Below are 12467 nucleotides of genomic sequence, written 5' to 3'. Positions count from 1 at the left end.
TTTGCTCAACTGAGAATGTGTATTATTTTTGCACCCTCTGTGAGAATAAATGAGGTAAACAGGCTATGCCATGAGCTGTTAAATGAGGGTACAACTTGTTCTAATAGGTAACTACTCAAGGCTAGTGAAATCTCAAGCATGCATGAGTGTAAGTGAGCAAGAGCAGGCTGGTCCTGACAGTTTTGACAGGACCAGGATGCCAGTTGATCAAAGGTTTTACTGGTATAGATAGATGTTTGGACACTTTGCTACAGTGCTGTTACATACTTGCTCAGTGTTGTCTTTTTTATTGAGACGTAACCGATATGTATCACTATTAGGTGTACAACATGATTTATGTATACATTGTGAAATGATCACAATAAATTCAGTCAATAGTTTCTTTTAATCCTCTGTGGTTAATACTCAAGTCCAGGGCTACTGTCAGGGTGTTATTTAGGTAAAAGCAATGCTCTCGTTCAATTAGTAATTCTGCTTTGGAAATATCTACCTGTGGGGGACTCTGCTCATAAAAGATGTTTGGCTATGTAATCATTTTGGGAAAATTACAGCTACATTCAAAGTTTCTTTCTAAAACTTCATGAATAGTTGGTACTGTATAGTGCCGCTTCTATTTTTGTCAGGTAATGGTGTGACAGCAATAAATAACAACCTCAGGTATTTCTTTATGCTAAATGGGTCACAGAACACTTCGAGATAAGGATATATCTATTTCTTAATACTCTCTATCAACAAGACTGAGGTGCAAATTGCTGTTTGGATTTACAGCGCTTGCTTATTTGAAGAAAACCATTATGACGAACCAGAGAATAATAATAGTTACTACCATTGGCAAAAAAGAATAATCATTTATTAAAGTAGATACAGAACACTTATTTGCTCAAATTTTAATACTGCTTTACATGTTGAGAAACAATTCCTATTATATTTATAACCAAAACTTTCAACTGATCACAGATTTACTTTTCACTTGTCAAACACAGAGTTGATAATCTCAAGGGGAAAATACATCAAAAGCATATATACAATTATAGAAGTTCTTATAATACATGTAGCATGGAAGATACATTACTTGTTACATATTCTAGAAGACATTCAAATCAAGATAAATAGATTCAAACAGGTCGATAAACTTCTGGTGGTTGAGGTCCTTCATTTTATTTTTTGTGATAAGAAAATCCAAAATTACTAATGTTGAATTTCTCATCATACATTCATCTAAAAACAGTAAAAAAAAACCTCGTAAAGATTGTAGACTGGTTAATTTAGGTGTTTTAAAGTGGCTTATCATCTAATTAATTGACTGCTGGGGGTTTCTGCTGGAGAAGGGAAAAATTATGGAGAAAATTCTCCCATTTACATCTGATAAACAAAATGAAAACAAAAATCAGTTGCAGAGCCGTGTGATGCTATTTCTGGCCTCGCCCATTATGTCCTGATGAACATTTTAAGTGTTTTCTTTTTCATAAGGTAAAAATTTGAAAAGAAAGACACATTGTGTATGCTTTTTCCCAAAATATAGATTTTAAAAAAATATATACATATAATATAAAGAAGCTGAAATTATGCAAAATCAATAAACAAAACACCACAGTAGAGTGAGTGGGTGCAGCATATAGATTATAGATGTCCCCACAGCAGTTTGGGGGCTTGCCCCTCCCTTTACCTGTCTCATTTTCCCACACCTAAGCATCATCGAGCCTGAAATCAAGGCACTACTGACATCAGGTAGTGCAAAGAGCTCAGATAGTTCTTTAAGAATAAAATACTTTAAATGAGTAGATGAAAATGCAAAATGGCACATTTTTCAACTCATTCCAGTGTCAAAGCTAAACCAAAACATCTAAATATACAAATGCAGCCTGCAAATAGTTTAGTGCAAATAGGAAAAGTAACGGCATAATTTAAAGTTACTTAAATAAGGTGTTGTGAGGGTAGGGGTCATTCAGTGAGGTTCCCCTGGGGATAATGAGTGTAATGGCATCTGGTGCAGCATCTTAGTAAAACTTTGAAAAACCGAGAAGACAAAATCAGAGGTGATAACTCACCCACCTCCTAAGTATTTATTATTTTTAACTTATAAAGGGAAATTAAAGGGCGATTTGTGGAAGATCAAAATATTTTCTTAGATTTGCTGATGGGGGTGAAAAATAACGTGCGTGCTCCCGCAGTCCGCACACACGAGGCTGGTGTCCGGTCGCCCGTGCGCAAGCCCGTCTGAGAGCCCAGGTCTCCAACTGAGGTTTCGTCAGAAGGTCTCGTCGTCATTGCAGTTGGTGGCCCAGTGCCCAAACATCTCGCAGATTTCACAGTACGGGCGTTCCTCGCTCCGGCTGCCGTGGTGTGTGGAATGCGGGGGGTCCTCAGACATCTGTGCCTGGGTAGGACAATCCTCTGTGTCGTGGAGATCAAAGCAGTCACATATGTCACAGAAGAGGCGAGGTTTCTTCTTGGACTGTTTCTCCTGGTCGTCACTGCAAATGTTAGCATGTATGATCAGAGACCCAGCTCTATTAGAAGAAATTCAAGAGACAGTACCACTTGTAAAGAATAAAAACCAAGAATTAAGGCCGAGGCTGGGGGTCCCTGGTGTAACTACCACAATCCACATTTAAAACTTTCATGCCAAATCATTGGTAGTGTATCGCTCTCTGGCCATGTTTATGGAACTTGGTTTATGGCCAAGTAACCGCAAAGCAACTATTTCTCCAATCTACTGGAGAAGCTAACGTTAAAAACACAATTTATTTAGCTGGAATGGAGGTACAATCAGTACTGCTTAATACGAAATACCTGTCATAATTGTTTAGGTCATCACCGTTCCCATTAAGGGCTGCTTCTGACATCATTTCCACCTTCATCTTGAGGTCCTGATTCTTCCTTTGAAGGTCCACTATTACCGAATTTAGGAAATCGATCTGATTTGTTCAGAAAAAAAGAAAAAAAAAGTGTAAAATATCTAAAATGTATACACTGAACTAGCAAATAGTCACGGACATACGGTCTCACGCTATGGCTGCAGAGGGGCCAGCAGTGGCCATTATGAACCTGTTTTATATGCACGCGCACAGAATGTGGCAAAAATCATCACCAGGCAGTCGTCCCGTTACACTGCAGAAGCAATGCAGGACTCGTCCTCCGCAGATCTGAAACAGTTCGGGGAGCTTCTCCTCAGACGGCCATCTTAACATGCACTGATTCCACGTGGGACGGTAAATGTGTCTTCAGAGGAGACACTCTGGCACACGCTGACGAGGCGGTGTCTGGGTACCACGGGTGGGAAGGGCGCCAGCGCCAAGGGTGACGGGACAGTGGCATCAGGGGACGACCAGCAGGAGGAAATGCTCTTGGCCCAACGTTTGCTGTTAGACCAGGGGCACTTTCATTTAAAAACAAGTTTCTTCCCTTTTCTACAAATAATAACGAGGTCTTATTTTTCTAAACAGCCATTGAAAAAAATCTTACATTACGATATAAAAAATGTATGTATATACACATACATGCACACGTTTCAATTTTTAAAGAACTATTTGGCCTTTTTCTCCTGCTGGGGCATCTTACGAAACCAAGCAGGCAATGAACAGCTGTGTGGTTCCCTGAAGGACAGACACCCCTGCGACACTGAGGCAGACCCACTACATCTGTCCCCGCTTCTTACGATGCACTTTCTAAGACTTTGTTCTGCTAGGAGCTCCGTTTCGGGGAGGAGGAAAAGCTGCACAATGGATGTCAGTATAGTGGGAAACATCACACACACTCTCACTCACTCGCAAATTAGGAAACAGAAAACGAACCATTTGCTGATTGGAAGAAAAGTGTTGGCAGCAGCGGATGAAACAAACGGAAGCAGAGAGGAAAGGGGGGAAGAAAAAACACCGGTAAGTTGATGATTATCAGACATACAAGCTAAGCAGACAATGCTAACCAAGGTGAGTTAGTACGTCTGCTGAATCTTCCAAGCCTTTGAAAGGGGATGTCAGGGAACTGAAGCGAGTCACAAGCCCCCGAGCTTTGCTTGTATTGAAAAACGAAAGATGGCTTTTGTGCCTGTGATTTTTGGACAAGGCAAATATATCCAAAATTTTAAAACTGAAGATGGATGTTTGTTGTACGTGCTATAATATTTCCAAATATAGACTACTTTGCCTCCATATAATCCCATGTTTAAAACTAAGGCTGTTTTGTTAATTTTGGCTTTAGGAAACAGTTTTCAAGAACCCCGTCTTTTAAAGGTAAAGATGAGCAAGGAAACTTTTGACAGAATAATTCTACTTCTAGGAATTTATCCTAAAGAAATACTATTATATCTGCAAAATGACAGATGTCCAAGTTAATTCATTACAGCATTGTTTATAATATACCTAAAAAGATCAAAAACATCCCAAATGTCATGTCAACCAACAGAGAACTAATTACATTAAGCTACAGCCATATGGGATACTATACAGCTAGAAAAAGGATAAGTACAGAGTGGTTTATGTAATACGCCACCATTTATGTAAAAAAGGAGGGGAAAAAGACTATTCATCTTGGCTTATATGTACATTTAAAAAAAAATCTCTGAAAAGATTTAAAAAGACGCTAATAACAGTGAGTCCCTGTTTGGTGGTTTGGGAACTGAGAAGAGAATGTTTGCTGGGAGATTCTTTTTACTGAATGTGTTTTTAATATGGCTTAATGTTTGGATAATACATTCATAACAGGCAATATGAATGTATCACCTATTCAAAAGATCGGACGATCTTTTAAGTAGCGAGTAAGCAACGCTGAAGGAAAGAACATTACCTGACTCTCCTGGGCTCTTTCGTCCTCTTCTGCCTGAGCATCAGTATTACCTGATAATAAACAAAGAAAAACCGTGGAGGGAGGATTTGTTTTAATTGCTCTTTTCCCTCGTCATTGCACTGTAAGGGCCAGTGCTAGAAACCCGCTTTCTGTGGACTGCTCAGAGGCACCTGCCGGGACATGTTCACGAGTGCCTGCCCCAAGCGGACCCCTCGGGACCTACGTCGGTGCTGGCCCTTCCCCGTCAGGTGTTCTCGCTCAGGCTGGCCACAGCTGGCCAGAGTGCCCCTCTCCCCTGTCTGAGTCCAGAGAGGCCAGCCGCCATTCTCTCACGGGCACCTGTCCTCTGCCGCAGCGGTCTCAGAACCCACAGTGGCCCCTAGGGTGGCAGCCAGTGTCTGCCACGCTATGTCTGCCGACACTCCCAACCACGGGAAGGTCCGAAATGGGGAGAGCAGGCGCCCCTCTGCGTGGGCCTGGGTCGTCAGGAGCCCTCGGCTGACTGAGCCGGGGCAGAGCCAAGGCCGGGCGGCCAACCCAGGGGCGGCACGTCGGCTGCCTGCAGGGGCATCGCGACCAGATGGGTCCCTTCAGGAAGCAGGGGGCTCGGAAAGGGGCGCCGCACGGTCATCGTTTTACCTGAAGAGCTGCTCAGCTGCCTCTTGTTTTCTTTGAGTTGAAGCTCCAAGTTCTTTACCTTGAGCTCTAGCTTCACCTTATCAGACTCTAGAGACTGGACGACTGAATGCAAGGACTTGGCCGAGGCGTTTTCTCCCCTGAGCACTGTGACCTGGAACACAGCGGTGTAGCTTAGGCTCGGAGTCTGAACAGAAAGAGGCAGCGAGAATGTTCACCTCGGAAGGTACTCTACCTCATTTCTCAGCTTTTCCAGCTCCGCATCCTTCTCCGTGAGTAAGGCACTAGTAACACTGATGGATTTCTGCAAGGAAGCTTTTTCTTCATCTGCGTCTTTTATTAACTTGGATTCTCTAAAAAACCAAAGAGTTAAAAATTCCAGAAATCAGCCAGGAGAGTGGTCAGTGCCCAACTCTCCTAGAACAAACACATAATTAACTTTCGTTAAGGTAAAGAAAAAAGGTATCACAGGGAAATTTTATAGGGTGGTAAGGCTATTATGCTTGCAAAATTTTACTTGAAATTTTACTTACTGTGAGGGGAGAAAAAGTTTACTATGCATAGACATGCCAGAAACTGCTATCATTGTATCCATTTGAATTTAAAGAAACAAGTTAATAACTTTAAAAGACATAGAATTAAAAAAAACAAAACCAGATTGTTGCACCCCCAAAGAATTCTTTTAAAAATCTAACCCCAGTTGAGTTCTGTTATTTCTCAAATAAATTATTACCAAGCAATAACGACAATTAAAATACACACATGCAAAGCGATTATACAGATGTCATGCAGAGCAGTTTTATGCTGGAAGTATCGATTGGTTCTCACTAATTTCAGTAACTTTTAGCAAGTTCCAAGAATGTGTTTTTGAGATCTCATGGGCCAAAATGGTAGCAACGATCATTACTACTATTCAAACTGAAGGATTAGTACTTTTCATCCATGGAATCTGAATCCGAAGACGACATTAAATTGCTCAGAAATTAAAGGTGATTGCATAAAAGCTAGAACAGAAATGTTAAAATGGATTTTCAGGTATAGAGAACATGGGGGCGTCTGGAAGGAGAAGGTCCGAGCACTGGGTGTATGTCCTCGGCCTGACTCAGCAGAGGGAGGGGACGGGGCTTTCAACGAGAGGGGAGAGGGGAACGAGAAGATGGGGAGGGAGGGGGGGAGGGCAAGACATGACAGATGCAACCCAAAGGGGCAGGCCCTTCCGCGCGCTGGTGTGCGTGTGAGTTTACGTTGCCGTAAAAGTTACATGCAGTCACGAGTACCAATGGTCATCAGAGACAAGCAAAGACTGAGGCACTGTCACAGACTGGAGGAGACTACGGGGTGTGACAACTAAATGCGGTGTGGTTTCCTACACTGGATCCTGGAAGAGAAAGAGGACGTTAATGGAGAAACTGGGGCAATGTGAACAGTCTAGAAAGTCTAGAGTCCAGCTCAGAGTCCCGTGCTCGTGTCCCTGTCTGAGCTTTCATAAATGCACCAGGACTGTACACGTTGGGGGGGGGGGCGCTGGGGGAAGGGTATGTGGGAAACTGAACGACCTTCGCCAGTCTTCTGTGAATCTAAAATGTTTAAATAAAAAGGTTTTTTTTTGTTTTTTGTTTTTTGTTTTTAATACATGCAAGTCTGAAACAAAATAAAGACCTTGAATCACAAAAATATTCTGGGGAAAACAGAACTGGAGGCATGTTTCCTAGCTAACCCTCAGGCCATACGACCTAGACATTAATGCGGCTGATCATCAGTGAGAATTCAGAGCTTACACAAGCCGAATTCCTCCCGGTTCTACCAGCGGTAACTGGATGAGTGCAGAGCATGTAACGGTTTGGTCTGTTTTAGAAACAGCTAGAAGAATCGGAAACTGAGGCCCAGGTTAGAAATGGCAGAAAGTATGGTTAGTGAGACCCAAGATATCCGGCACACGAATTACAGAATTCTCATGATTTATGACAAATTGAAATTCTACACAAAGATAAAATATAAGTGTTGTATTGATCTCATTGTGTTGCTTGCACTTATACTCCAGAATGATGAGTAATAAGAAAAGAATCTGAGACTTACAGAAGTTTCTGGAATTCAACACCCCAGCATTATTTGTACACTGAAAAGGGGGTGGGCACCAGGGGCGTTGACTCACTAAGGGAGTGATGCCTAGCTAGGAAACAGGGTCTCGTTTAGGTTAAAACAAAGATTTTAATGGAAGGAAGGTACAGGCACTTCCTCCACCTGGAAAGTAAATATCTGACGTTATCCAAAGATCCAATAAATCTTGGGCTCCTTAAGTTTCTATTAAACTTACTTGGTAGTTTATCATGGAAACTATTTCAAAAGCTTCACTTGTTATAAATACAACTCAAATTTGAACAATGTTACTGTAAATATTTTTACTGAAAAATACCAGGATTTGGGGGTTATGAAGCAGATTTAGATTCTTCCATAATCAGGACTCTCGTTAGCCAAGACGTCACAGATTCTTTAGTGTGAGGGACTGTCAGCTGGCAGAAGGAAGAAGGGACAGGTATCTTGCTTATCATCACATACAGAACCTCTAAGCGAGACTGCTCTCTAAGATGGCAAGCAAACGTTGCACAAGTTATCAAAAGACGCTTGGTTATGAGGGGGATACGACTTGTGACATCTCCCAAATGACAGGACAAACAGACAGTGGCAGCTCATCTTTGTGACAGATCTTCACTGCTGGTTTCTTAGGCTATTTCTGAGCCCTAATCCCACTGTGCAAATGAAGAGGGACAAGTTAAACCATTTATGTCAACGTTATTGACATCTGAGTCACAAATCACACTAGCGGTAGGGGGAGGGCATATTACTTTTAAGCCACCCTGGCTCGTATGGCTTGGCGTTACTAAAAATATCAAGAAGGGAAGATAAACATAATATGAAAGGAGGGCTGGAGGGGCCCCAAATCTTTTCCCCAAGGGAACATGTTACCCAGATTCTTTCCTTACTACTTACATAAGAAATAAACTCTAGTAACGAAGGAAATACCTTAACGTGTTATTGGGCAAGCTTTAAAAAATGCAAGATAACAGAACCAAATATTAGAAACATGAAGAGAAATGCGAATACGAATTTGCACTGAAGTTCTTTGCTGTATATAGGTACAAAAAAAGTGTGTGTGTGTGTGTGTGTGCGCACGCGCGTGTGTACTGCTGAGAATATTTTACAAAACAAAAGCAAGACACAGAGGGACAAAGGCAGCCAAAAAATATATACAACAATTTGGTTTACTAAAAATATATGAAATTTATTTATTATAACGTGGATAGACTTTCTTTAGTCTTACCATGAAAGACACACAGATATAGCAAAGGAAGCAAGAGTAGGAAAGGGAAAAGAGAGGGGTGAGATGAGCATTGGTAAGTAGCACAGGCTTGGAGACAGTCAGACAGTCAGCAACCCGCAGCGAGCTTAATGAGCCGAGGCGCGCGTGCCCGCGTCACGATCTGCAGGCGGCACGGGTCGCTAGTTTTCAGTCCTGACAGAAATCCTGCATTCACACTAACAGAATTAATTGTGACTTCATTAAGTGCCTTCTTGGGCATAAGGAAGCCTAGAGGAGGGAAGGAAGCCAGACGAGTCTCCTCATCTGCTGCGGGGAGTCGCAGTCAGAGGGACACGCCTCCCCAGTTCTGATACTTAGAGCAATTCACGGTTGGCCCTGCTTTACCCCGTGGACATCTTGGAACCTGTTTTGAGGGAGACCTGTCTAACTTGCAGACCAGTTTTCCAAAAAAATGATTGCATTTTTAAGCTAAGAGAAAAGCCTTCACTACTTATTGTTTATCATTCAATGGTTAGGTTCCTTAGCAGTTACAGCAGGATGCTACTAACTTCTGATTGATAAGTGGTTTCACCTTGCAGTCAGGAGTAAGTTCTGCACTTCAACGTAATGACTCCTTGGAAGATGAAATCGTATCCTGTTTTGACTGTTATATGTCCAATGATCACTTCTAAAGGGAACTGTTGGCCAAGAGCTCAGTTCTCACTTAAACAACTACATTTCAAATATCCTCATGATTTAAGTCCTTTCCCAGCTTTTAAATTAAATATCAAATTCTTTTTAGTACTCTATGTGAAATTTACTTAACTATTACACACACAGACCTACATACATAAGAATCTTTTACCAAACTGACTTTAAGAAGGCATTTAAGGGCCTAAGTTAATAGCTAAAATACATATTTACATTCAGATTTCTAAAATAGACATAATTTTCTATGAGGGTTAATTAACCATTTGACCAAAAAAAAAAGTTCTAAATATGGGAAACTATAGATTTAAAATTTTTTCACTCCCAGAAAAAAAATCTTTATTTGCATTTATTGATAAAAAGTAATTTTCAAGAGATATTCTCCTAAGCATACCCAGCACCTAAAATGGGAGCAGAGATGGTGAAGTAAGGAGAGAGGAATGGACAAATACCCAAATTTGTTTTGTCTTTTTAAGCTGCAAAAAAAGTCACATGCCTAATTACATTTTGAAAGGCAGGTGATTTTAAAGTCACCTGGTAAGGACTAATGAACCATAGCATGTTTTTCTTAAAAAAAAGAAAAAAAATTTAAAAAAGTAATAATAAGTAAACGTATAGTGAGAAAAGAACCAGCATAAATAACTGAGGACCTGGGCCTTATGCCTGCGTCTGAGCTCCTGGCCAAGTCGCTTAACTTTTTGGACTCTAGTTTCATCGCTTTAAAATGCAAGCCCCACCACGTATGTATTTCACTGGGTTGTTCTGAGCTTAGATGAGTTTGTGAGCTATGAAGAGCTACATAAATGCAAGAGGACTATGTCAGTGCTTACACCAGCCCATTTTCATATGCTCCCTTGCCAGACTGCCACAGGGATGGCCCTATTAATTTTTTCACGCATCCCTGATAACCGCATACGCGAGGCTCTTTTTAAAGTAAAAATAGATACGCCACGGCCCAGCGGGCGGAGCTGTGCCTGCACTCTGGAGCTGGGTTCAGGCACGGCAGACCAGTCACCACAGCTCACGCACGGCCTCCTGGAGAACACCTGGCTGGACCAGGGGTGTGGCAGTGCTGAAATACACGTGCATTCTGATGTGAAATGTTAAAGCAAAATGGATCTAAGCATTTTTAATTAAAGGAGGAAAGGCACCCCTGGACCAAGGCCTCGTGTCCTTTAGAACGTAGCTTATGGAACCCAAGAATCTTTGTGGGCTAAACAAAGCCCTCGATTCCTAGGCAGCTGCCTCGCTGGCGGGAGGGGACTCTGCCAGTGTAGAGCACGTGTGTCAGCGGTCCACCGAGGGACGTGCCTCTGCTCTGACAGGTAAGAATACTTTGCAAGAGCCTGGAGAATTCTCTTTTTTCCTAGTTTATTCTATTATTTTAAAAGAGCAGACTGACTGTCAGGTGTATAAGCATCAAGCTTCCAAACGCTGAAGTCTGTGGGCCCCTTTATCCTCACTTAAAGGTACCAGAAGGCCTCCATTTGAATACCATTTGATTATCATGAAAGAATAACAAATAACTCTCTTTTTTTTTTAGAAAACAGAAACATTTTAATGGTGTTACCCATTATTATTGAGAAATTAAAATTTTTATAAAATTAAAATCAGTATTTATGTGCAGATCAATTTTTCCATGTAAAATGACAGTATTTTTAGTTACTGAAACTAGGAGGGAAGAGCGGTGTTATGAGACACTCTGATTTTAGAACACTTCTGAATAAATGCCAGCTGAATGCGGCTTAAAAATTCAACTATTCTCTGTTTTAGTAATTAATACTAAAAATGAATTTTCATAATTTGTCAATTATGAGTACCAAACCATCGCAATGTATTTTCTGAACCTAAGAAGGTCGCATGTTTTCTACGAGTCACCGTGCAAGTAACCCATCATCTTCTAACTTTCCTCTTTAAACACGCACACTCACACGCATGCCGACCATAAACACGGAAAGAAAACCTACCTCTTTTTCATTTCTAACAACTGATTATTGAGCACAGATCTCTCTTCTTCCACCTGGAAAGAAACACACACAAAAAAGTTCAGTTCAGAACAAGCCCACAGGCCTGTTTCTCGTGTCACAGGTCACGTCTTCAGACTCCAGGACACCTCGAGCAATGGGCTTTCCTCACAGGCAAGTGGTCACTGTGTCACAGGAAGCACGGTTACTAGTTACGAATCATTTACGACCTGAGCGGTAAAAATACGACCACCTGAGCAGCAGGTGCCGTACCTCAGACAGTCAACAAGTGTTTGTGAACCAACCGAGTGAAGGCTTCACCACGAACGTTCCGGTGCCTTTACTGAGACAACGGAGGCTGCTAACGCCAGGAGGGCGGGCAACAGGCCATTTCTTCCACGTGGCCTCGTTTTATACCTACTCTATTCCAAGTGTCCGTTTTCTCACCTATAAAATATGAAGGTTACAAAAGAATTTCCAAGGGCCCTTTAGTTCTAAAAATCTATTATTCTATAAAGGGTAAACAGCAAAAGATTCAGTTCATTCACCTTCTGAGATAAGCCTTACTTCTACCCCTCAATCTGCACACCAGACTTTAGCCAATTACCCATTCCAATTCACACTGCTAATCAAAGGGGTGAAAAGGCTCTCGTGTGTGTGTGTGTGTGTGTGTGTTTTAAGGATAACACCAAGTCTATGTAGTAATGGTTTCCAACAGCCCAGAATTTAAGCTGTATGTAGTTAAGGTCTCACTTCTGTGTACGTATTTGTTATGTACATGCTTTGCTATAAGGCCTTCATATCTAAAAAGTTCTTTCATATACACAGACTTGTATGTTTTGAACATTAAATTACATCCATATGTCTTTTGAGGTTAACATACAGTTTTTTCACCGTAGAGTCTGATTCCCCAGTCTATTAACATATATGCATTAGCTGTATGAGTAATTCGCAGAAATATTTAAACATTTTTAAAGAGCAAAAAGAAGGAAAAAGAGTGGGAGGCAAACACTAAAAAACGAGGAGGAACATCTGGGGAGTGGGATGTGGCGAAGAGAGGGGCTTCCATTTTTTCC

General features: G+C 41.5%; 1 protein-coding gene across 20 annotated transcripts in view; it reads right to left on the bottom strand.

Annotated features, from left to right (window-relative positions):
* Window positions 1-828: 828 nt before the first annotated feature.
* CLIP1 (CAP-Gly domain containing linker protein 1) overlaps window positions 829-12467 on the bottom strand; it is a 106408-nt gene continuing 94769 nt past the window's right edge. For 16 of the 20 annotated variants that reach the window (XM_016153793.2, XM_036221789.1, XM_036221790.1 and 13 more), the window contains 7 exons: window positions 11395-11447; window positions 5657-5774; window positions 5425-5575; window positions 4786-4835; window positions 3795-3800; window positions 2794-2918; window positions 829-2474 (listed from right to left, as the gene is read on the bottom strand). In XM_016153793.2, coding sequence (XP_016009279.2) covers window positions 2249-2474; window positions 2794-2918; window positions 3795-3800; window positions 4786-4835; window positions 5425-5575; window positions 5657-5774; window positions 11395-11447 — 729 coding nt within the window. In that variant the 3' untranslated portion in view covers window positions 829-2248. The remainder of the gene's footprint in view (window positions 2475-2793; window positions 2919-3794; window positions 3801-4785; window positions 4836-5424; window positions 5576-5656; window positions 5775-11394; window positions 11448-12467) is intronic. The other 4 variants (XM_036221785.1, XM_036221793.1, XM_036221795.1 and 1 more) reach the window with 1 other exon arrangement.

Source organism: Rousettus aegyptiacus, unplaced genomic scaffold (assembly GCF_014176215.1).
Source record: "Rousettus aegyptiacus isolate mRouAeg1 unplaced genomic scaffold, mRouAeg1.p scaffold_m13_p_5, whole genome shotgun sequence".
Classification (NCBI taxonomy): Eukaryota; Metazoa; Chordata; class Mammalia; order Chiroptera; family Pteropodidae; genus Rousettus; species Rousettus aegyptiacus.
This window is presented reverse-complemented; position numbering and strand designations above follow the sequence as displayed.